The sequence below is a fragment of the Girardinichthys multiradiatus genome, chromosome 20 (genome assembly GCF_021462225.1).
Source record: "Girardinichthys multiradiatus isolate DD_20200921_A chromosome 20, DD_fGirMul_XY1, whole genome shotgun sequence".
NCBI classification, from domain to species: Eukaryota; Metazoa; Chordata; class Actinopteri; order Cyprinodontiformes; family Goodeidae; genus Girardinichthys; species Girardinichthys multiradiatus.
This window is the reverse complement of record NC_061812.1, coordinates 33324099-33350327: the sequence shown is the minus strand read 5'-3', so window position 1 is coordinate 33350327 and position 26229 is coordinate 33324099. Positions and strand designations below refer to the sequence as shown.

Here is a 26229-nt window from a genome sequence, read left to right as displayed (position 1 = left end):
AAAAAAGGGAAGTAATAGGGAGGGGTTAGCTCATCGGACAACAAAAATCTATGCATTCATTTTCTTCATCCAACCATCCCATTCATTCTATGGTTTTAGCATGTTCCACATCTAAACTTTGATATTTGCAGAAACATCTACCAGTAGAAATAAAGTTCAGACTCAGGTTTCTTTTGAATCAAATGCGAAATCAGGTTTTATTACATATTTATTATCTTTACAAGACAGAACACATATCTTCCTTTCAAACATACAGGACATTTAAACTTGTCCGTTTTGCTCACAAGCAGGAATGTAAAATCAACAAGCAGTCTCTGCTCACCTAATGATGGCATCAATCCAGAAAGAAATGACCAGACCAAAGCTTTTACTACGTACCTAAACAACAAAAGAGGGACAAACACTAAACATTGAGTGCAAAACAGCTACCAGATTGATCTGAACATGGGTTTCTAGCTTTCTTGATGCAGTGCAGTAAAAGTGTACAGCTACAATTAAGGTCTTCAGCACCATTTGGAGAAAAAGTCTAAAATAAGGTCCATTTTGTGCAAAATCTAACCTTTATATTAGAAGTAAAATTCAGCTTAGGTCCCATTTAAATGGTTTTAATAATGTTTAGTGTTCCCTATAGTTCATTACACAGAAAACAAACAAAAAACTAAAAAGTAACAACCACTTTGTTATTGCACAATCCATCTACCAACAGATGCACCAATCAGATAGGGAGTAAAATCTAATTTAATGGCCTTAAATAGGGGCCTTATTGTGCTACGGAAATTAAAAACATAGGGGTTTAAGTGCTGCAACACTTGCCTATTCATCAGCAGTTCAGTGTACCGTGTACAAATCGGCTGAGAAACTAGTTACAGCAGATGTTAATTAGTGTGTGAATTAACCACTAAAAGACTCCAATAAGATCCCTCTGTGATTCCTCCGTGTATACGGTCCCAAAAATAAGTGACTGAACAAAGTAGTCTCCACAAAGCTCCACTGCTGATTTAGCAATAAAGAAGCTGCATGAAGCTGTGGTATTTTCCCAGCTCTTATCGTGGGATTCTTTAGTGCTGGTCAGAAGTTTACATACACCAAAGATGGGCATGAATCCATATTCATTTCCGGCTTTTACTAATGCATCTGAACTGTTCTTATTCCAGACTGGAATGCTTATACAACAATAAATTGATATACTAGATTGAATTTATTGTCCTTTTTTCTACACATTGTAGTCAAAATTATACAAACAGTCCTAATACAGACATACATCCCCACTAAAAGGTCCTTTGCACATTGCACCTCAAGCACAAACTTTCTGTAGTCCTCAGAAAGTTCTCCGTCAGTCTAACTGGATATTCAACCTTAATTGTAAGTCTAACAAATCTAGCTTTGTTGTGTTTTGGGGATCACTGTCCAGTTCGATCACTCAACTGTGATCACGTTTCAACCGTCTAGTTGTTGATTTGAGGTGAAGAATTTGGAGTTTTGTGCAATGCACTACAGGCAGCAAAACAGCCACAGCATGATGCCTGATGCCACCACCACACTTTAAAGTTGGTATATAATGTTCTTAAATTTGAAAGCCTCACCTTGATCCTTCATACATAATTTAGTGGGACCAAATAGCTCAATCTTTGTCTTGTATGGCCATAAAGCTGTTCTCCAGGAGACATTTGGCTTGTCTACATGGGCAACTGCTACATTCTGGAGGTTTCAACCAGGTACATTTATTTTTTAGCAGAACTTTGCTGTTAATTAAAAATGGGTCATTTTCACGCACAGATAGTTAAATATAGTTAATGTCTGGGCTTTCCAAAAGCTCGGTGTTAGGCGCTTTCTAAACCCATTTTCTAAACCCAGTGTGTTTTTGATCATAATCCTGTTCAAACACTTGACTGTGTCAAAGATTCAACCATCTGAGCCCAAAGGCCACCATTTGGAAAAAGGAAATTATTTAAGTTGTTCAGGAACAATCAAGCAAACAATAAGGATGCATGTGATGGGCCAGAAGCTACTGGAACAGCAATAAGTTTCATATCAAAGTTCACTCAGAGGGTCCCGATCAAATATGAGACTCTCAGATCAACATCTTCAAGCATTGGTGACAGCGTCATGCTGTGGGGCTGCTATACAGTAAGTATTACCAATGCATTGCACAAAGTGGATGGAATAATGAAGAACTTATGATAGCTAGATGGCTGAAACTTGGACAATAGCCACAAAAACATATGAAAGCTGCTTTTTGAATGGATAAATCAGACTAACACTGAGCTCCTGGAAAGCCCCGGCGTCAACTATACGGATAATTTGTTGATTATGATAAAAAGCATAGTCAACAAAGGAAACAAACCATAATAGGAGCTTTAATTCTTCCATGAAATATAAAACATCCAACTAGAAGTGTGTTGATTTCTAAAAGAAGCTGCAGTTGAGGCGAAACCTGCTAGTGGACTTTTAACTAAATAGTTGAAACTGTATAATTCTGACTTGGAGTTAATTAGAGAAAATACACAAACTTGTGCATCTAATTGTTATTTTTAAAATTCATTGAGGATGTGTGCTAATGATCTTTTTACCCTCAAAACAAACAGATCAAAAAACTCATTAAAAGACCCACATTAATGACATTCATGGCTATGACAAGTAAACACTGCAGCTTCAGCTTTAAAATCCATACCATTACTCACAGATAACAACTTTGTGCAAGATAAACACGAGTCGATTCTGTTCTTTAACCTTCATCCAATCAAATATCAGTAGAGAATACAGTTTTTTTTTCCTGCAGCTGTCGAGATCATCGATCAACTCTGACGCAAATCAAATCCAAGCAGGATTTCTGCCTTTAAACTACAGTGTAGAGTAGTTTAAAGTCGAACTTTTTCTGGAATAAAAGGCAGCTCTTCTCCTCTCCTTCCATATCCCAACCTTCACAGATACACGTTTTAAGTGCCAATTTACACTTGCTGTCTTGTGTCTTATTGAGCAGCAGACACTGGACTAAAATATATCCTAAAGTAGGAAACAGCATTTTTGAGCATGATCTGAAACATGAACCAAGTACTGGTTGACCTCAGGGTTGCAGAGTCACGTTCCTGCATAGTTAGCCCAAACAGTGTTATGACTTATTGCAATGAATCAAAAAGCTACCAGGGTGACACACATGAAGACTATATATGGAGTTAAATTATAGCTCCTTCACACACGACAAACATAACTGTGAGAAATCGCAGACGTTTCGTTCATTGGTTTGGCTGTAATAATCAGTCCCTTTGTGTCTTACAAAACCACTTCGGACCGATGTCTGGTGTCCTGCAGCGGACAGATATGTGATCCTGTATATCAAGTGAAGCCATCAGGGGGAACCCAGTGCTGATTTCACCCATAAACTGGACTTTAGAAAAGGACGGAGCACAGACTTGTGAATTAGATTCACTAATACCATGACAGAGGAGAGCTTGACGGGGAAAACAAACACTTCTTTTTTTATCTATCCCTTCCAGCCTTGGGTTCTTCCGTGTACGCAGAGTCTGTTTTATCCTCCTACGTCAACAGCAGAGGACTCCTAGGATTCAGATTCAATTCGGTGAGCTGGCAAGAAAAAAAAAACAGAAATATTTAGTCCTCAGTCTGCAGGCTTCAGTAAAATTGTAATTAGCAAGCAGCTCCATGAGTCACAAGTGAAAGTGGCTGCATACTTACATTGCTTGGGTATCCGTAGTGACTCCGAGTCTGCAGAGATGACTTGATGCATGACCCCTCTGAACTGGTACAGTAATTTCAGACTCTTTTCCTCTCCCACACAGGGGTCGTAAAAGCCTGGCAGCCCTGCCTGCAGGCAGAGATGGCGTTCATACGAGGTGCACGCCCGCCGATTTACAGATGCTTAGGGACCCATTATCATCTGCTCAGACTCACCTTAGACGCCTCGGTGAGGATAAGCTTGGAGTCTTTGACCAGGCACTGCAGCGGCACAGTGACGTCAATCACCTTGGCTTTCTCCTGCTTCTGGCTGGTGTCTGAGACAAACTTTCCATACCAGCCGTTTAGGATGATCAGGCCTGGGTGGTAGTTTACAGCATGTTTAGCATTCATAAAACAGCTTCAGGTGACGCTCAAACATCTGCATTCAAACATTTTATTACAGAGTTTAAAACCAGTGAGACAAAAAGGAGCAAAAAAAAAAAATTATTTGGTCATTTATTTTCTGAAAAACATACAATAACACCTATAAGTTTTAACTAAACATTTCCAGTTCCTTTTGATAATGATTTGTTTTTTAAGTATTTATACCCCCTCTCACTTTAGGCTCTTTAACAATATTTCAAATGATCTGGATAGGAGATTTTTAGCATCCAGAAAACAATTTAATTCTTCTAATACAACCGATGTTACAATGATCTGTGTACCTTATGTTGGTATGATGCTGTCAAACCAATTTCTGTTAGAATATACATGGTTTATGGTTCCATCAGTGCTTGAAAGCTAAACTAGCCCAGAATATTGCATCATAAGCCCAAACCATGGTACTACCACTGGAATGTTTCACACATGTATTGGGATTTTTGACTTGAAGTGCACAATATATATCTCTCTCTCTCTGTCTATCTATCCAGGGCTTGACATTAACACCTACCAAATGCCGGTGAATTTTAGCAGTGGCGGGTAACACCACCATGCCAACTAGCCACTTTAGTGGGTTAAATTATATATATAGTTCTTAATTGTAGTTTTCTCAAATGGCATCTGAAATAAAAAGTTGAATTGTGACACTACATCTCCCATGAGCACTGCCTGCATACAGTGTTTGCTCTCTGGTCCGTTCATGACCGATGTCGCTTTAGACAGGCGGTCACTGTGGAGAACAGTTGTGAAGCAGTGGGGGCGGTAATGTTTCTACTTTGTACACCGCCAGTGTTGCCAAGTCCGTTTATTATAGGTGACTTTGGGCTTGTTTTTCTCTAAAGTCGCTTGCAAAAAAGTTTGGACTTGGCTTTCTTTCCGAGTGAAAACCTTTGATTATCTCCCAGCTCCCACAATAAAGCAAAACCCGAGTGGTAGATAGTTTGTCCTTTCCACGCCGCTGTTTCCTGGTTATAGCGCCCACCAGAATTGACTAGGCACACCCCGAAAACACTCACGCTAGAGCCCAGAGTGACAGGGAAACGAGTGATGAGATAGCATGAGAATGAGATGCAGTAGATGGGGAAAATATGGAAAGATTTTAATACAGAGTGGGAGAAAGAGAGCACATTGAAAGACTGGATCTGACCTGAGATGGGAGATGTCTCCCTTCTGATTCTGCAGTGTGAAATATGTGCTCACCATGCCTTTTCTTTTAAACACACTTTAAAAGAAAGTTTTTTTTATGTTTATTGTCATTTTGCTGTTAAGTATTCAAAATGCACTTTTCTTTTGATTGGTTGTTATTCCAAATTTTAAGTTATTCAAAATGTTTATGGTAAAAGTGTTAATAATAATTTTGCTGTTGCTTTTGTATAATGCCATAATAAATGTATACATTTACACTGTTTTACACAGTGGTGTTTAGCCAGTTGGGCTTTTTTTTGGACTTATTTGAGAGCTGGTTGCTTGTTTCTCTCATGAGACCTGGCAACACTGATCACTGCACATTTTCATATAAAAAGGAGCTTTACACAGAACCTTGTCAGAGCTGAATGCTTGATAATGACCCGAAGTGGTAAACATTTTATGTAGTCTTGATATGATTGTGTAAAAGGGTCATTTACATTTAAAATGTTGTAAATCTAGTTCAAACATAAATTCTCAACAACAAAATTGTAGCTGGTGAAAATGCTGAGTGGTTAGTAACTCTGGAAAACCACTAGCCACAGTGGCTGGTGAGCAAAAATGTTAGTGTCAAGCCCGGTGTGTGTGTGTGTGTGTATAAATAAATAAAATTCACCACAAATGTCGCCTCAAGGGAATCTATTTTATATGCTGAATTATATAATCTGTTCAGTCCAATCATTCAAACAGATTTTTCAATTACATTGATTCCGATTTGATCTTAGTTATAAAACAATGCATTTAAATTCTGTTTATTAATCCAATTGGTAAAAAGTTATCTAAGACAGCCCAGCTGAGTGCATTGAGTCACTGATTTTACAGCCATTACTCCTGAAAGAGCTTGTAACGACAGTGGAAAGCAGATCTTCCTTTTAACATTAAGAAACCTCCTGCAGAACCTGTCTCATTTTCACAATGAGACAGGTTCTAGAGTTTAAAGCATAAAGGACCAAGTCTTTACCAGGTTCTGAATTTAGATCGAAGCCCAGATCTTCAATACCGCACATCACTGATTCCACTCCACTACCGTTTATTAAATAAAGATACAGCCAAAACTGAAAGGTTTATAGAAAAATACGTACAAGTAAAACACCTAAATGGGCACAAAATTTACACAGAGGATAAAATAAGTATTGAAGACGTCAAAGTTTTACTCTATTGACATGCAAATCACACCAGATGTTGCTTACACCCCAAGTAAATACACATATAAACCAATAAGTCCATAAATTAAGTTGTGTCACTATAAGCTGATTTGATTTTGACTGATGGCCCATAGAAAGGTTTCTCATCTCTAACGTAACCTGAACTCTTTGGATATTATTGCAAACAGCATGTTTGGAGAAGTAATGGTTTTGCATATCAGCCCAAAAACACCATCCCAAAAGTGAAGTTTGCAGGTGGGAACATCGTGGGATGGGCTTACAGCATGCGACTCTGGCAGACTTCATACTGTGAGAGGGATGGATGGAGAAATGCACCCATATATTCTTGATAAGATTCTAAAGATGAAACGGGTGTGGGTTTCTAACCAAAACAATAGTTCCAAAACACAGCCGGGAAAAACCATAAAATGCTCTGAGAAAAAAAAAAAAAAAGTAAAGCTACTGAAATGGTCCAGTCAATCACCTGACATCTATCCAACTAAAATTCAATGGACGTAACTGCAGATCAGATCCTACAGAAAGGATCCTCAAAACCTTCAGGATTTGACGTTTGTGTGGAAGAAATCACACCTGAGCAAGTGGCTAGTTTATCCACATGTTAGAGTTGTCAAAAAAGGCTTTTCCACAAAGTATCTTATACATTTTTGTAATTATGTTCAATACTACATTCAGGTTTTTCACCCATAACTTAATGTGTGGATTATATTCTTTGACATTTTTGTATATGTAGATAACTCGAGTTGTTGCTGGATTCTGGTGTGAATTTTATATTAATGGAAATATTAAAAACGTATTTACTGAGAAAAAGGTTGTGTTCAGTACTGATTTTCTCCGCTGCATATAAAAAAAAAACACCTTACAGCCACATAACATACTTGTATGACTATGTTTCAAATCAGGCAATACCCTGATCACCAAGAGATTGGAACTTTGAATGATCAAAACATAAAATAAACGGGATGCTGAATTCATAGTTTAGATCTAAACCAGTATCGGTTCCAGTATATGCCACACAGAGGTAGTTTGTACCGACATCATGACTTGCTTCACAACAGTGAATGATGGAAGTTTGACATCCAGGTTCCTAAAGCCGCAGAAAATCATTAAGTGTTGAAAGCAACAAAGCTAAACGTACCTGAATAACACAAAGTTAGGACTGGCTCCGAACTGAGAAAGTTTCTGTTTCACACCCTGCTGTAAAGCGTTTCTGTGTGTGTGTGTGTGTGTGTGTGTGTGTGTGTGTGTGCTCCCTCACCCATCTTGGATTCCTCTGCTTCTATGATTCTCCTCACAGACTCCTGCATCAGCAGAACCTGCAGGGGAGCAGCGGGGGAGAAGAAAAGGAGGAGGAGGGGTAGAGCAGAGGAAAACAATACAGGATAGCTGAGATTCGGTCAAGAGTTCATAATGAGGAGAGCCTAACTTGTGAACAGAGATCAATTATAACCCACCACACATTTCAGCAAGTAGGAACTTACAGCAGTCTCAGCCTCCTGCTTCTTCTTGGCAATGTCTGTTGCAGAGCTCTTCCTCTGCAGTTCCAGCTCTCTGAGAGACACACAAAGCAGGCATCAACAACCACCCACTGGGATTCATTGTGGAGGCTTCGCTGATGGTAGCACAAGCATTAAAGAAACCCCTCGACACACTAATAAACAGAAATACAAAATGTTTGCCAACATGAAGGCTTTGGGCACAGTTTTGTGAATCAGCAAATTCTTCAGAGATCTCAGCGGTTATGGCTATTCGGGAAGGACAGATCAATTTCTATCAAATTAGGTTATATGGTGATGCAGTTAAAATTGTTCAGGCTAAATCAGATGTAGACTGAGGCACAGCAGGTTTACTCACTGCTCTTTCTGTGCTTTCGTGTATGGAATGATGATTAGTCTATGGATGGCGATGTAGGCCAGGAGAGGTCCAGCGGTGGCGTAGAAGACAGCACTAGGCAGCAGCTGGTCTGTAAGGTGAACTGGGAACAGGTACGTCTGACTAGCACGTGACAACCTTATTAAAAAAAAAAATACAAGCAATAGTATCAGCAGTTGCACAGACATACAGACAAGACTATCATTCAGACAGACAAGGGCGCACAGAAAAGTGTGAGATCATATCTCAGGGTGGCTCATACTTAATCTTGAGCGTGACTCCCTGCGGGACACCGATGCTGACAGCGGCTGACAAAACACTGTGACGGCTGATCTTCCTCTCCGCTCCATATTCTACCACTGTGCCAAACCAGCCTGTCCTGCAAACAGACGAACGCAAAAGCAAACAGACCAGTAAAGAAATGGGGCAGGGCAGGTACTGATGAGAGTGCAATGTTGGGAAACTGAAATGTATGTTCTTAGTTTTTCAGAACTTGAACAAAGACAAATTTTGCACAGGTACGCAAACCTGAAGTCAGAATCTTCAACATATTAAAAAAAAAATGCAGTGAATAAGACGTTGCATATTTTTCGTGACATTTCAGGATATTTATTTTTACGGAGTACAAAAATATGACATCTAGTGACGTAAACTCTAGACTGCAATCATCTACAAACACCATTAACATCTTTCTAGTTGGCTTTTAGCCAACTTTTACTCTAATAAAAAAGATTATGTAGTTTTAATTTAACCTAACCTTAAGTCAATTACATTTATATTTTTATCAGCCTTGTAGGTTAACTTTTATTGATTTTAAACCATTTGTTTATATACCAAATTAGTTTAACTACCTTAATTAATAAACTTTCATCCCAGCTGTTTATATTAACGGCAGATTTCAGTTTAATTCCATTTATTTATTTAATTTTTCCTCCTTTTATTATATGTGATCTTAGATTTAATCCTCTTATCAGGACATAGCTGTGCTTTTTTTTGTTTTTTAGCATTTTTTTGTCTGCCTGCAGTTTTTCCTCATAGTCACCAACAAAATTGAGGTTCCCTAGTCCAAACAAAAGGATGTAAAATAAATGTAACTATGGCGGGTTTTTTTTAGAAACCTTTTTTAAAGCTGATCAGAGTATCTAGGAACTTCTGCTTAGTCAATCATGACTTCCTGTTTCCCTGGGCCTAAATATGTTGTAACAGAGAGGCTAATTTTAGCCACACTTAAAAATAGGAAAGATAAGAAAACATGCCATTACACTTGGGCAGAAGTGTAAGTGTTGATCTTCACGAACATAGATTTGGTTGTAGGAAAAGTAGTTACTGGTCTATCTTTAGTCAGTGCTATAATTAAAAGTAAAAAGTAATATGACTACGAGGTTTGAGTGACAATTAAGGTTTATCTTGCTACCAAGGCAGAGAGGAGAAGGTAAAGAAAATCTCCAAAGCTCACTGGCAGAAAACAAAAAGTCGCATCTTGGGGGACACAGAGTATTACAGTCATTAGATGAGTAGAAAAAAGCACCTCTTGCCAATTGGTATCTTTAATGATGATCTGTGATGCTGTGAGCCTGTTTCTCTTCTAATAGCTCTAGAAACCTTGTCAGAGTGCATGATATCTTTTTAGAAACATGACAACTTTTAGAAATACGATGAGATTTTAAATAATAATAAATAAATAAAAAACGTGTGGACTTCAGCAGAAAACAGAAAATCAACAGGATGGTAATCCAACATAAATGACCCTAAATCAACCTTCTTCCAAGGCCATCTCAATCCCCAGACATAAACCCTAAAACCAACGTTGGATGACCTGAAGAGAAATGAGGAGCTTCCTCTCATGTTCACATCTATGAGACCCGTTCCTATTATAGCTGGCAGTGTGCAAAGTTGATAATCTTGAAACTCTTTCAACTCCCCTTTGTATCTATATACCAATATTTTAACCAATATATTGTAATGGTAGTATTAATTCTACTATAAGAGGCAGTCATAATATAGGAAAATATTAAACAGTGTATGTAGTATGACAGTCACAATAGGCTAGAGTTAAGGCAGAGGTTGAATATATCATTTCAAAGTTGCAGAGCTGCATTAAGTTTCAGCCACCCCTTCCTGGAAGAAGCCTGTTTCAGCCAGCGGAAACCCAGCAGTGCACAACAAAAAGGCGAGGCAGGGGCTGCATCTCTGTATAAGCCACATAGCTGAACAAATCTTAATACCTGACATCTCACTGTGAGGCAGGGGTGTCCAAAGTCTGTCCTTGAGGGCCGATGTCCTGCAAGTTTTAGATGTTTCCCTGCTTTAACACACCTGATTCAGGTGATTGCAGTTCAGCAAAAGCCGGTTAATCGGCCATCAATGGAAATCAGGCGTGCCGAAGCAGGGAAACATTTAAAACATGCAGGAAACCGGCCCTCGAGGATCCACTTTGGACACCTCTGCTGTAAGGACTTTAAACTGAAGGAACAATTTGACGGAAAACTTCGGCAGTTTTGAAAGTGTAACTTTTAAAATCTGATACTGGTAACCTCCCATGCCCATACTGGTCCTGTGATTGGCAAGATAAAACTAGACAAGAGATTGCAGTTGCAATTATTTCCATGAGTGTGTGCTGTAGGTGTAAAATGGTCAGATTAAAAAACATCATGTGGCCGTGGTGTTTTTGTTTTGTACAGATAGAGAAGTGATCCATTACAAATAGTGTTAATGCTGCAGCACAGCTAACCATGTGAACTAAGGAAAGCAGTAGTTGAGAACTTCATTAAACAATTTCTTGAAAAATAAGACAAAATTGCTCCTTTTTTCCACATTTCTTCATTTTTACCAAGTAGTAACCATTAGACAAATTGTAAACAGCGCATTCCCTGGTGTTGCAGTGGACCTTGCTTTAATGTTACGGCTATGAATGACCACTATAATAAAAGCTCCTCCAGCAGTATCTTATATGCTGCCAGTCTGCAAAAAGCTGACACATAAAATCACCTACAATTTACAAAAAAGCCCAATTACGCACAAACATATGCACAAGAGGCAGAATCCACCTTTTATTGTACTGTTTGTCTCTTTCTCATCTATAGTAGTCTCTTTCAGTGTTCACTCACAAAACGGTGACTTGCGTTCAGGTCAACTGACAAGTTAACGTGTCTTCATACCCTTTAGAATAAAATCAATGTGACTCAGTGGGGAAATAAGCCATTTTTTCCCGCTTTCTGCTCCCTTCAAGGTGACACAAGTCACCCAGGTTGTGCAGTTAAGTCTTAAAACTGCAGCACCTAAAATCAGCCACGTCAGAATCCCAGACAAATGGCAACATTTAGGTTTTACTTTCAGATCCAATAAATGCTTTTAAGCCTGCAGGATTTGCTATTATAAAAAGATTTGAAAATTAAATGACCATATGATGAGTAACCAAAGCTGAACATATTTAACATTTTCCTGAATTTACAAACATGTAGCTACGACTCAATTGCAATCCAGATCATCATCTTATACTGCTCAGAGTTTTTAATGCGTATGTCATTAATCTGAAGTTGCTGTGATAAAAAAAGAAAAGAGGGAGGAGGATTAGCAGCTAAATATCCTGTTTTTAGCAACAATATGCACCAGTGAGTCACACCAGAACAAGTGGAGTATTTTCATCTTGTGGGTTTAAGAAGAAGCCCAACTATGTTAAACAGACACCTCTTCCTGTTCCCATACACCAGCTGTACAGCACGATGATCACCAGATGAATGATATGATGGTTCATAATCATCGTTGCTCAGAGATCCTGTTTTGAAACAGCTTGATCGAAATAAAAAACACTGATAAGATTTCTCTTTGTCTGTGGAAAGACATACTTGACAGAGCCTTTCACTTTGGTCTGGTCCTCATCCTGGAACTTGTACTGGTAGCTCATCATCAGGTAGGAATGAGGCACACCCAGCTAAAAACACATACCAAACAGAGAAGAAAAATCTGCAAAACATGACAGCATAGGATAAACCTGACTTAAACAGATCAAGGATCTGAGCAAAGGTTTACAGACACTATTCCTGGGCATGAATATTATTTTAGGTGTCTAATTATACTCCTGCAGTCCTTCTTCCAGGGTGGACAATAATAAATCATTCAGCTAAAATTATATTTAAAAACAAGAATGTTGTGGACAAATTGAAAGTTATTGTGGATTTTCTCTTACAGAATAGGCTGAAATATATACATACAGCGCCACTAATATATGAATAAATGCCTCTTAGCAGGTTGCAGATGGACCACACACTTTTTGTAGTGCTCAACAAGCTTCTGGCATCATTCAGGCTGGATATATGACCACTTTTTGTGGCACAACTGAAACTGTATTAATTAATTAATTAGTGGATTTCCCACCACAGACAGTTTGAAGCCCAGTCCAAAAATGTCCAATAGGGTTCAGGTTAGGCCTTTGATTAGACCTTTCTGGAAGCTTACAAAAACAGTTTTGATGTGTGTTTGGGTATCTGGTCTTGTAGGGCAGACCAACGTTTTCCAATTTTCAACCATCTAGCTGATCATTTGAGCCGTTCAAGAATCTTCTTCATAAGTAATTTTGCTCTCTTCATTGCACCAGTACCACTGGCAGAAAAAACAGCCCCACAGCATGACGCTGCCTCCACCATGCTTTACTTTTACAATGTGAAACATACCTCTTGTCATTGTGGCCAAATGCTTAGATTTATGTGTTGCCTGACCATAAGACATTTCTCCATATGAAATTTTGCTTGTGTATCTAGATAGCTGCACATTTTAGTCTTGCCTGAAGGGGTCTATTTTGGAGGTTTTAACCATCTGACCCAAACTGTCACACGCCGATAAAATGCAGAGAAAACGTTTGAAGGACAAAGGTGAGGCTTTATGGCATGATGGTGGTAGCATCATGGTAAGGGGCTGTTTTGCTGCCAGTGGAACCTGTGCCTTACACAAAGTAGATGGAATAACAAAACTGGAGACAGTCCTCCAATTTCTTTACTTTTACTTTAAAACAACAGCTAAATGGTTAAAAACTGGACACAGTGAAGGGGGTTTAACTCCAACTTTGTTAGAGGACATTTATCCACATATTTGTCAAAGTTTATGTATATATTTGAGCCTTTTTATATCATTTCACCCGCCACGGATTAGAAGCAATTTATAATAAATCCTTGTGCAGCCGATTCTGGTTTTTCATCAATTATTAAAGATGTATGCTCTATAATTACTCTACTCACAAAAGTTTAAACAAATCATGAAATGCCCCAAATTAATCTGATGAATAATGCAGGTGACAACTGCGTGTAAACTTCTGAGTGGAGAGGTAAATGCAGTATTATGCTTGTGTTTACCTGCAGAGCTAAAGTAAAGTGGCTACTCTTCGTGTCTCGGACCAGGCTGGTAGTCATGGCGCTGTTGGGCCCCCAGCGCCACTGAAGGTAGCCCATCGTGTTCTGGTCCAGGTGGCGCGCCGTCATCAGAGAACAGCTCGGCCGCAGTCCTCGAGGCGAGAACTGCAGACCACACTGGCCTGTGAGGAAGCTGAACAGAGAAATTACAAATAATGGGCTATGAAGAGATAAGTACCACTGTCTCTGACATGATACACAAAAAACTGGGCCTTACCAACGTGAAGTAACGTTACGAAACACCTTTAACCCGACGAGAGGCCCCAGTACGTCTCCAGCACCAAACTCCAACTTTAAAAATGAACAGAAGCACAAATAAACACTATGTCTTAATCAAAGATCAAACACTGTGTTAACATATGGATTGCGTGTACCTCTCCCCAGCCTTTAGCTGACGTAACTCTGCGTACAGTCACGTTAATGTTGCCCCCCCCACTCCCGTTGTGGGTCGAGAGAGAACCAGACAGCATCGCTGTGTCGGTGTTCGTCAGAGGAGCCTACAGACAGGATGGTGTTGCCAGGTTAGCACGCAAAAGTGGACAGAGGGTGCTAACAGGGTGGGCTTTTATGTACCTCTATGGACTGGGAAATATGCATCCTGTTAATTTCTATATGAGGAAACCCTCCTCCGGGCATCTCTTCAAAGTCGTCGTCATAGCGATCGAACAGGTCCGTTGCATCCACGCCGACACTTATTGTGCCCTGAGAGGTAATAAAATAAAATAGAGGATTAAATAAAATACAGAGTAGCAGGAGACAAAATAAAATGAGTAGTCATAAGTTGATATAAGTCAATATGTTTAATAACATTGGCACAAAAGAGGAGGCTTTTGTAAGAAATATGTGGAAAGCTTTAAAGGTAAAAGAGACGAGAAATAAAAAAACTGATTAAACCTTGGGATTCGTTCTTTGCTGCAGCCTTCTCTCTTCTTTTTCTCTCTGAAGCCTTTCATATTCCTCTCGAATTTCTGCAGGTGTCCTCTTCCTCTCCACCACCTACCCCATGTCATTATACAGTACAGTTGATATACAGAAATGTACACTGAAGCAACAAATGTAGATCAAAGCATGCGAACTGACCTCCCAGCCTTCCACCTCCAGCCCTTTCTTCCCAAAGATGTCATAGATGGCTCTGGAGTGAGCATCACTCAGCACTGAGAAATAAATATTAGTTCATGTCCAGGTTTTCTATTTAACCATGTTTTGTTCTTTGTTTTTCAAGATACTCTCTCATTAAAGTTCAACATCTCAAGGGTATCCCACAGTTATGGGCTTACTTCAATTCTATGAAGCCATTTATTGTCCATTCCCTTACCTTCATAGGCCTGGTGAACCTGATTGAAAAGTTGCTCTGCTTGTCTCTTCAGTTCAGGGTCTCGATGCTTGTCAGGATGATACAGCATACACAGCCTACGATATGATGCTTTCAGCTCCTCCAGTGAAGCCTGCAAGAGGAGAAAGGAAAGATGTCATTATTTTCATAAAACAAAACACTTCCTTTCATCCTTATGGAGTCAACTGCTGGGTTTATCTAAAGCTGTAGTACATTGGTGGATGCTCTGTCCAGACTCTCCGTACTGCCTTGCTGACTGCAGGAGATGGATGGCACTACATTTTTCCAGTATTGACCGTTCTGCCCTGGCTTTATATGAGAACGCCATTATCAACAAGGGAACGTACAAAAAGGGATCCTATTCTTAAACTCAAAAGCCAGATGAACACAGTAGTAAAATCCTGCTTTTAGCATTTCAGTGGGTTGTCAAAAATGAAGATTTTTATATCTAAAAGTAACTTTGAAGCAGTAATGCAAACATTTATAACGGGTCTTGATTATGGTGAGTTTTCCATTTCTCACTTCTGAAATGTCCCTGATTGATTTTTAACAGGTTCAAGCAAGTGAAAGCAAATTTTTCTAATTTTGACATTCACTCTCTGGCTTCTGACTTGTATCTTGAATTTATATGAAAACCTTTTGATTTGTTTTCCATTGTCTTATTATATGTGTTCCATTTCATGGAGCACCAATTTGTACTGTCTCACAATCATAGGTTAGTAGCCAAGATGCTTTTCATTATTTTACAGACATGGCCAAGACTCAGAGGACGAATATCTTCTCTCACTGCACATTAGGCAGGTGCTTTCACTTTCTGTTTCATAATCTTGGTAAAAACCACACTTTTTAACTGTTGAGTTGTTGGCTGTGACTTCATTATTGTCCACTCTTTAGTGCCATTTGTTTTACACATGTTTTGTTAGCTTTAAAGCTTTTGTGTTTACGTACCTTTGTTTGGCTGCTTTTTGTTATTTAAAGTGCTCAATGAATAAATGGTATAGTATAGTATTTGGAAGGTAGGGACATGAAAAATAGTTGAATTTGACTTTGGACAAACTTTCTGCTCTTGCAGTGAAACATAATGTTCGTAGTATCATGCTGTGGGAATGCTTTCCTACACCAGGGATTTTGTCACCGGCTGCTAAAGACTTGAAACTGAGGCAGAAATTCACTTTCCAGCAAAACAGTGAATATAAATACACTGCTCAAAAACATAAAGGGAACACTTAAACAACACAATATAACTCCAAGTAAATCAAACTTCTGTGAAATCAAACTGTCCACTGAGGAAGCAACACTGATTGACAATTAATTTCACATGTTGTTGTTCAAATGAAATAGACAACAGGGGGAAATCTTTGGTGATTAACAAGACTCACTCAATAAAGGAGTGGTTCTGCAGGTGGGGACCACAGACCACTTCTCAGTACCTATGCTTTCTGGCTGATGTTTTGGTCACTTTTGAATGTTGGTGGTTCTTTCACACTTGTGGTAGCATGAGACGGACTCTACAACCCACACAAGTGGCTCAGGTAGTGCAGCTCATCCAGGATGGCACATCAATGCGAGCTGTGGCAAGAAGGTTTGCTGTGTCTGTCAGCGTAGTGTCCAGAGCCTGGAGGCGCTACCAGGAGACAGGCCAGTACACCAGGAGACGTGGAGGAGGCCGTAGGAGGGCAACAACCCAGCAGCAGGACCGCTACCTCCACCTTTGTGCAAGGAGGAACAGGAGGAGCACTGCCAGAGCCCTGCAAAATGACCTCCAGCAGGCCACAAATGTGCATGTCTGCACAAACGGTTAGAAACTGACTCCATGAGGATGGTATGAGGGCCCGACGTCCACAAATGGGGGTTGTGCTCACAGCCCAACACCGTGCAGGACGCTTGGCATTTGCCAGAGAACACCAGGATTGGCAAATTCACCACAGGTGCCCTGTGCTCTTCACAGATGAAAGCAGGTTCACAATGAGCACATGTGACAGACGTGACCGAGTCTGGAGACACCATGGAGAGCAATCTGCTGTCTGCAACATCCTTCAGCATAACCGGTTCGGCAGTGGGTCAGTAATGGTGTGGGCTGGAATTTCTTTGGAGGGCCACATGACCCTCCATGTGCTCGCCAGAGGGGGTTCCTCCCAGAGGGGGTTCCTCCTAATGCAGGACAATGCTAGACCTCATGTGGCTGGAGTGTGTCATCAGTTCCTGCAAGATGAAGACATTGAAGCTATGGACTGGTTCGCCCGTTCCCCAGACCTGAATCCGATTGAGCAAATCTGGGACATCGTGTCTCGCTCCATCCACCAACGTCACGTTGCACCACAGACTGTCCAGGAGTTGGCGGATGCTTTAGTCCAGGTCTGCTAGGAGATCCCTCAGGAGACCATCCACCGTCTCATCAAGTGCATGCCCAGGCGTTGTAGGGAGGTCATACAGGCACGTGGAGGCCACACACAATACTGAGCCTCATTTTGACTTGTTTTAAGGACATTACATCAAAGTTGGATCAGCCTGTAGTGTGTTTTTCCACTTTAATTTTGTGTGTGACTCCAAATCCAGGCCTCCATTGGTTAATAAATTTGATTTCCATTGATGATTTTTGTGTGATTTTGTTGTCAGCACATTCAACTTTGTACAGAACAAAGTATTCAATGAGAATATTTCATTCATCCGATCTAGGATGTGTTATTTGAGTGTTCCCTTTATTTTTTTGAGCAGTGTATATAGTTTATGCTATCTTGGAATAGTTTAGATCAAAGTACACTATAATATTGCCAAAAGTACTGATTCACACCACCAAATTAATGAGTTTCGGTGTCAGAATCACTTCCATGGCTGCAGGTGTATAAGGTTTGGTGTGGAGAAAATTGACTGGTCTGCACAGAGTCCTGACTTCAACCTTCTTGAACACATTTGGGGTGAATTAGAGCCGAAGCTGCAATTCTGGTTTTCTCATCTAACTATAAACACTCCTCAACCTTGTGAAAGATGCTTAGAGAATAGTTGAAGTTGCTATTGCTGACAACGGTGGCTGCATCAACAAATTGGTCCTTATAGGTTAAGAATAGGATGTCATCAAAGTTCATGTACATGTAAAAGGAGACTGATAAATACTATGGGCAATATAGTGTATGTTTATATGTTACAAAAGTCCGCTCAAAACCCAGACGAAAATCCAAGTGAAAGCCCATGGCGAGCTTTGAAAAATGCTCTCCACGTGTGTTTATCATCCAATATGACTGAACTTGAGCTATCTTGCAAAGAAGAATGTTAAGAAAGTTCAGTTTTTAGATGTGCAAAACTGATAGGAGAGATCATGCCATTGTTAGTAAACGACTGTATACGAGCATAAAATCTGTATAAAATACATTGAAGTTTGTGGTTTTAACATGACAAAATGTAGAAAAAAAAGTTAAAGGGGTACAATTGATTTAGAAGAACACTGTGAATTACTCCTGTATTAAGGCAGCCACGGCTCCAAATTTCATTATTTATGATACAGAACATATAATGATGCCTCACCTTTTAGCTTATGGTTTTCAGCAACCTGCAGTGAATAACTATAAGCAATGTCAGTCTCCATAGCGTTAATAAAAACTGAAATTTAAGAGGATGCTCAGTAATGTAGTCATAACATTACTGGCAGCTCCTACTCTCAGGTAAGGACATATCCATGAAAAGAGCAGATATGTGGATTCTGTCTGAGCGGAGCTAAGTGTCAGCAGCAGCGGTCTCCTTTCCCTCTGATGAGGAGGTGCAGACTGACTGAAGAGCGGCACTCAACTGGAGGATGATGCACCGACTGTGGGCCACTTTGGTTCAATGACAAACTTTCAAACAGCCACGGCAAACAAGCTAGATTTTACAGTGCAACCGGGAACAAACCATACCTCTTTCCCCACGTTGAGCAGAGAATAGTAGTCCTGAGTATTAAACTCAAAATCATCTTCTGTAGACGCCGCCATGTTTGCGCGTCGTCCCGTTTGGTCCCGCCCATCCCGTCAGTGTTTTTGGAAGCTCATTGGTCAGCCAGATGGGAAGCTTGAAGAGTGACAAGGGATTAAAACTCTTATTGCACCCTCTGCTGGTTGCATTTGAGTTAACGCGACAAAAACTGACTGCTTGAGTATGACGGAAAAATAACAGTTGAAGGACCAAAGTTGATATTAGAGGGTTTTTTTTTTTTGCTTTGTCATAACATAACATAGCTCTGTCCAACCCACAAACAACTGGAGGAACTTCAGCTTTTCCAAATTCAAATCAACAAGGTGTTTGGAAAGTCTTTACTGACCAACTAAATCAACAGTGCAAAAGCATTCATTTGCCTTGTAAGAATATTTTTAAGCTGTTAGTGATTTTCTGAAACTACACCTTTTAGAAAACATGAAATCAAATCTCATCACACAACCATACATACACATTTTATGATACTATTGTTATTAATGCTGAACACATAGAGAGATAAAACTATTAAATGTCTCCTGTCTGAGGAAAACAATGAACAGAAACACAAGAACTACAATTACTACTTTCCTACATTCCCACTTGATTTTCTGACAGCTTCAATTCCTCTAGGCATGGAAAAACAGCATTCTTCACAAATCAGTCTCAAACTCACTAACATACTCAGATCAGCTTTCTTGAAAACGTTTAGTTTACTTTGCTCTATGCATTATCATCCCGAGTAATGATTTCCTGATCATTAAGCCTACTTTGGATTGATGGAATGAGAAAACTGTCCAAAATGTAAGTGTTTGTCTGTACTTTAAGTGTAGAGGTAATCATTACCATCTGTCATTTTGTGTGACATGCATTCCAAGTCTTCACTAAGTCTGGAAATGTGCTCTTTGTTTTCTTTCAGACTGCCACCAAAATATCATTCCAGTTTCATCTTCTTCGCCAATTCGTTGGCAGATCCAGGATTCATCACTGAATACCACTTCCAGCCAATCACCCACACTCCATGACTGCTTCTCTTCAGCCCACTGGAACCTTGTTTTCTTCTGTTTAGGTGTTAATTATGCTAACATTTCCTTTTTCTGCACATAAATCTATTTTCTTTCAGCTGATTTTTTGCAGTTTTCTCAAAAACATTGACTCCTGTTTCTACCCATTTGTCTATAATATTTTGTTGTTGTGCCTTTCCTGCTTTTCAAGGCATGATGCTTTGAGGTTTCTGTCCAGATGATTATCTACCTTGTTCTAACTGTATGCTTCCCTTTTACAACCTCCCCAGCTTGTTTGCTCTTGCTCAATATCTTAGATCAGGCAGACTAATTGTTTTCACTGACAGCTCTCCTGCTAAGGCACATTTCTTGCCAATCAGCCAGCTGCATCAGCTCATTAACATCTGTGGGCAAAACAATATTTGACTCTATCACTGTTTTCTTCTTGGTCAGAAAAAACGTTTTGTTATTAATTAAAAACGATTGAATGTAATTTGTTACAAAGGCATAGCAAGAGTGTTATATACTGTAGTGCTGTAAAATAAAATACTATTGTATCTTATCTGTACATTGATCTTTATTTTGTGAAACAACTTATTGAACATCCTCCTAGAGTATTCTATGCCTCTTTGCCAAGGGGTTGTAAATGATCTGCAGGTAGGCTTATGCAATGAGGGCATAAAGAGTATCAGAACTGAATGAAATGAACTCTCCGAACAACATGAAGCTATAATAGGCACAGTCTGATACAAGCAAAGGAAAAGTTAGCGGTTTCAAAACTTTGTTTCTATTCATATGTCTCATTTTCTCTTTTAAAGTCGCGCAAGATCTGTAAGCGAATGAGAAATAACATACAGAGCAGAAATCGGAACTTTGGGATGTGGGGAAAGTGAAAGAATGTGGTCAATAGGCAAGCTTTTCTAAGCAATATATCTCTCTTGAAGATATGCAGGAAGGTGGGATTATAATCTAATCCAACTTCAATCTATGTGCAACATTAAGTGACCACAGTCACTGGAGAAAATTGTCAACATGTCTGCAAGTGGTCTTTGCATGGATCTGTTCAAATTATGCCACACAGCCTATTTTGGTGCAAATATGAAAGATATCACCATTCTAATCTATTCTCTCCTATTCTATTATATCCTTATTTAATTTTCTATTTCTTTTATTTAACTTTTTGCCCATTTATTTAATAAGGATTTTTTTAAATGTTAAAATTATTGTATTTTTTTGAATTTTAAAATGTATTTCTCCATTGATTGATTTATCTATTATAGATGTAATATTTATGTACTTATTTGTTTAATTTATTTGGGTTTTATTGTTTGTTGTTTTACTGTTTTTTTTTCTGCTTTAAAAGAGGATTTTATCATTGTAAGAACAAATCAATAAAAAATGTCATCTTGCCAAAAATATTTTGTTTATTTACTTATTTAGCATTTTCATTTTAAAAGTAGAAAAAACTAAAATATCTAGAATTTGCCATCAGGCTATAAGATTCTAGTCTATATGGCTCTCAGGTGCCTTCACTTTGTTACAATTGTTCTTTCTTCTGAACTTTTTCTTTCAAGGACAAACCAGAGCAGAGGTAGCCAAGGTAGAACTGTCTTGCAAAGAGCGCCTGTCTAGAGACAGGATTGCCTCTGTCAAACTGAAGGCTTTGGTGCAAAAGCGGTATTCTACCCCGCGGCAGAGTGACAACAGTGTGGGCTGGCAACGGCAACATAATGGTCTCAGTTAAGCCCTACTATTTAGAAGGGATAACCAAGCATAGAGCGTTGAATTATAAATAGTCCTTTAGTGAGGGCATTGTGATTGGCTCCTCACAATCTAAACTTTCTGCGGGGATTTTATAACAGCGCTTTAACGATTTACTGCCAGAGCCTAAATAAGAGAACATTGGGGGCATGTTTTTCATTTCCTTCTGTAAGTTTGCTTCTGACCTATCATCGCTTCAGTTTAATAACACGAGTCAGAGAAAGCCGATAGAGAGTGCACACAGTCCGTGTAGGCGCGCGTGCGGAGCTGTCCTTTCAGCACCACGGGCTTCAGCACCACGGGCAAGTGACAGCACCCCGCCAGCCCACGCGCTTTTTTCGATAAAAAGTGTCTTTCAGCCAGGTCTTTTCATTGAAATTCAAGAGGGAGTTTATAATTTATGGCGAGGCGCGACCTTACATCGCATTTTCTCAACACTCCACTGAGTTTGCATGCGAGAAAATTGTTCGTGCGTGTAAGGTGCGTGTGTTTGTGCTTATTTATGTGTGTGTGTGTGTGTGTGTGTGTTTGTACACTGTAAAATCTGATATGTCTGATCTTAGATACAGTATATCTCGAAAATAGAATTCTAATTTAACTAACTAAATATAAAATTGTTTCAGTTCCTTAACTATAATATTAGGGGGATTATTTACAACTACAACTTGACAACCCAATTTGCCCTTTTTTCACTCTACCTACCCCTGACACTTTTACTTTTGATGCCAAGTGGCAGCAGTTCAAAATGTTCATGATAAAGGAGACTCTCTGACAATGTTCCTGCAGCTCCTAAACAGATCCTGGAAGGTCCCCTTCAGCACCCCTCTCTATCCTCTCCAGAGTTATTTTGTCTACATCATTGCAGCCAGACTACAGTACTATGTTTTTCTCTTTATAAGTGGTACTCAAACTTTTTGTGAAAAGGACCACCTCACCAAATTCTATGTTGTCCAGGTACCACCATGCAGTCTATTGAAGCATTCCTATAGCAGTGGACATTTTCCAGTTGTTATGTTGTGAGTTGTTGGCCGTTTCCAGGAAAAAATACTGCCAACTGTAAAGTTTCCTGGAGGGAGGATTGTGTTTGTTTTTTATTGGGTTAGATTTGATCCCTTAATTTCACTGATAGGAACATTTGGTGCTGCAGCATACCAAGACATTTTTCTACTCAGAATTTTGTGGGAACAGTTTGGAGATTGCCCTTTCAGTTTCAGCATAACTGTGTTCCAGTGCATAAAGCAAGGTTTATAAAGCGTGAATGAGCAAGTTTGGTGGTGTCCAACAACAGTGTTTGACTTCACAAAAAACAGGCCTATAAATACACTTCTAAACCTTTCCAGGACATTTGAAGCTGTTGAGGTTGTAAAAGGTGGACCAACACCATGTTGTTGCAGTTTTTGTTCTAAGAAGGGGATGTTCTTACTTTTGGCAATATAGTGCATGACAAATTAGAGGTGAAACAAGTTTGGAAATTATTTATCATTGTCTCAATTTGTAAGTTTCCAAATCCTAGCATTTTAACAGGGGCATACATACCTTTGCACAAACATAGCTGGGAAAAACGGGTTGTTTAAAGTATCTACTCCCATTTCGAGTGAGGTCCCAATCCATTTGAAATTCATTCAGGCTTACATGGACTTTCAGTTTTGTTTTTATTTTTCCTGTTTTTCTACACATTCACCAGATAGTCGGCTGTGCTTATAACAGACGCGAACAAAATGTGAAAAAGCCTTTTTCTTCAGTGCATGTGTGAGGGAGAGAGGATGATGCTGAGCATGGTGATGATGATGATGCTGTGGGAGGCTGTCAAGGTGTCCTCAAATACAGACGTTGTTCAGTGACGTGAGGGAGAGAAAGAGAGAGAGAGCATCAGGGGGCGTGGACAGCGAGGAAGAAGCGGAGAGGATGGAGAAGACCGTGGCTCACCATCAGCGGACCCCCGCCGCCATTCCTCACGGTTCGGGCGAATAGCATCACCGAACGAGGCAGGCTCGCCTCCCATCCGCCCCCCGCTCCTTCCCAGACCCGCCCCCCTCCTTGAGCCGACCTCGCCGTGCACGCGCGTGGTCCTCCCCTCCACCACCAGCACCGCCACCCCTCCCATCACTAGGTCGAGGCTAGGAGGAGGAGGAGGAGGAGGAGGAAGAGGAGGAGGAGGAGGAGGGATGAGGCGCGCGGCGGAGGGGAAATGGCTGCCGAAAACAAGCCGGAAGGTAAGAAGAAATAACGGGCTTTTTTTTATTTCTGAGTTCGGCTCTGGATAATTCCGAGGGAGCTTTCAAACGACGCGAAGAGAGGACGGAGGTTAATGACACGGAGCGGGGCAGAGATAACGGTGAGGGGCTTTCCCCTCTCTCCTCCTCCGGGCCCCCCTGTCCCGAAAACACGGCGGCTGGTGCTGAAGCAGCGACTGTGAGGATGACGGTTAACCGACATAACAGAGGGAGAGTTGTCCCGTCGGTCCGGACCGGGATAGGGGAGTTTGTATTTTATGCTATTTAAATTAAATAGCGTCACCATTGAGTAGCTTTAGGTTTATGAGTTTATCATAGAAGGGATCGGAATGAGGAAGGATGAGAGTGTTAACGCTGAAGGAATTCAGATGCTCTCCCTCTGTGTGCGTGTTTTACGCGTGTGTCTCTGTGTGCGTGTGTTTATCCAGGTCTGTTTGTCTTTAAAGCATGAAACAGAGCACTGAATTGCAGATTTCCCAGGACCAGCTATGTGCTCTTTTACCCTCAATCTAACACCGGTGCGTTCGTGTGTGTTTATGTTTGCGTCCACTGGCTTTTTGTGTGTGCTTGCATGGTTGCTAAGGCACTGAAGGTGAGAATCTGGCTGCTTTTTAGGTTGTCACGGGTGTGTGTGTGCGTACATGTGTGTCAATTTTAGGTCATGTCATGCAGAGCCGGCTCAAGGTTGTACGGGGTCCTAAGTGGAATATAATTAGGCAGCCACCTTTCAGTTTAGACTTGGGCTGCCATCAACTAACATTTTTAAAGGATTTTTTTTGCTTCAAAAAGAAAATCTTTTTCATTGTTTTTAATACTGCAAAATACAAGGTTACAAGGTTTGGCACCCTTAAAACCAGAATTATGAGAAAGACAGCTTAGTTATTCAGCATTACTGTATGTTTTTAACAGTGAAAAAATGTAAAAGGCAAAACAAAAAAAAGACACATGACGATTCTTGTTTGTGCTTATGGGAAGGAAATAAAAGGGTTCAAGGATCAAATGCAGTATAAAGTGCCACAGTCAGCATGAAAAAATTAAATAAAGAAAATGAAAGCCCTTATTTTTTATGTATTTACAAAAAAAAAAAAGCATGAGTATCCAGAACAGTACAGTTAAATCATTGTAATGATATTTACAAATTTCTCCATAAAGCTGATAATTACAAAAAGAGACCATGCTCTAGGACGTGACTACTGGGAAGTTATCTCTCTGGTTTATTAATGTGATATGGCCATTGCATCCAGGGGCGGCTTCAGCTAAAGGCAGGAGTAATTACTGTATAAAATGTGGAAACCAAAAGTTGCAATTATTTAATCAGGAACATTTAATTAGTACTTTAATAACATGACTTTAACCCTATGATTTTATTTTGGATGTTTGTAAGCTTTTCAGCAGTTCTTGTCTCATTTCTGGTGCTCTTTGGGCTTCCAGGCCAGAGGGCCCCAAGCAACTATTCAACTTCTGCCTCTGGCAGGCTCTTTTATCAGCAGTGAAAGCTTTATTTTTTTTTTTTACTCACTTGGGTTCGTTGTTACACATCATGTTAGATCCAACTGCATAGAAATATATTCATATTGGTCACTTTGTTAGGTACACCTTGCTGTACTGGTTTAGACACCCTTTTCCCCACAGAACTCTGTTAATTCTTGTGATTATTCAGAATATTAATTATTCAAATTGAAGTACAATCCAATTTTGATGGGAATAAAACACAGTCCAATTCAAAACATAGAAGCACCAAGCAAGGTGTACCTTCTTTGGGACAACAACTGAAAGCTCAAAGTTTATGGAAACAAAAATTGCAAATTACACATGAATGGAAAGCAAAAGGAGAAAATATCAGAGTGAGAAAAAGTGGTCAGCATGTAAACCATTTAAACCTATAGCAGCTTAACCACACAGATAGCTGAGAAAAACTTAGGTCACATTGTAGACAGGGTTTCTGCCTTACAGACCAAAACTGGGAGCTGATTCCACCAGAAGGAAACTCCTGTAAATAACACCTTCTAGAGTTAATTTTAGAAACTTTAGGAACTACAAAAAAACGGCAGTACTGTTATATCACACAGGTATGTTTTTTGTGTTCAGTTTCAGACTATTATCCCCATTATAACTCACAGGTTCAGGGAAACTTTATCATGAAAATTACCAGAAGAAACTAAATAAGCCACAAAACATTGCATCAGATTAGATGATAACGATGGTACATCTTATCTGAAA

The 26229-nt window shown here is 39.8% G+C and overlaps 2 protein-coding genes across 6 annotated transcripts in view; one reads left to right on the top strand and one right to left on the bottom strand.

The window, feature by feature from the left end:
* Nucleotides 1–167: 167 nt before the first annotated feature.
* On the bottom strand, nucleotides 168–19055 carry LOC124857326 (dnaJ homolog subfamily C member 11-like). 2 transcript variants are annotated; one of them, XM_047348544.1, is made up of 16 exons: nucleotides 18959–19055; nucleotides 15054–15183; nucleotides 14819–14892; nucleotides 14633–14734; nucleotides 14312–14440; nucleotides 14113–14235; nucleotides 13956–14029; nucleotides 13682–13871; nucleotides 12182–12267; nucleotides 8599–8715; nucleotides 8319–8474; nucleotides 7946–8015; nucleotides 7723–7780; nucleotides 3910–4052; nucleotides 3694–3823; nucleotides 168–3582 (listed from the first exon to the last, which is right to left on the bottom strand). In XM_047348544.1, exons 1-16 carry the CDS (start codon nucleotides 19031–19033, stop codon nucleotides 3557–3559), a joined length of 1683 nt encoding a protein of 560 aa, XP_047204500.1. In that variant the 5' UTR covers nucleotides 19034–19055; the 3' UTR covers nucleotides 168–3556. The 2 variants fall into 2 exon arrangements, 1 of the variants encoding a protein (XP_047204500.1); XR_007035569.1 differs by lacking the exons at nucleotides 168–3582; nucleotides 3694–3823 and having other exon boundaries at nucleotides 3970–4052; nucleotides 7946–8115.
* Nucleotides 19056–23744: 4689 nt separating this feature from the next.
* The window catches only part of LOC124856647 (calmodulin-binding transcription activator 1-like), a 102786-nt gene continuing 100301 nt past the window's right edge, over nucleotides 23745–26229 (top strand). For 2 of the 4 annotated variants that reach the window (XM_047347328.1, XM_047347327.1), the window contains exon 1: nucleotides 23745–23988. In XM_047347328.1, the coding sequence (XP_047203284.1) occupies nucleotides 23964–23988 (25 nt within the window). In that variant the 5' untranslated portion in view covers nucleotides 23745–23963. The remainder of the gene's footprint in view (nucleotides 23989–26229) is intronic. The other 2 variants (XM_047347330.1, XM_047347329.1) reach the window with 1 other exon arrangement.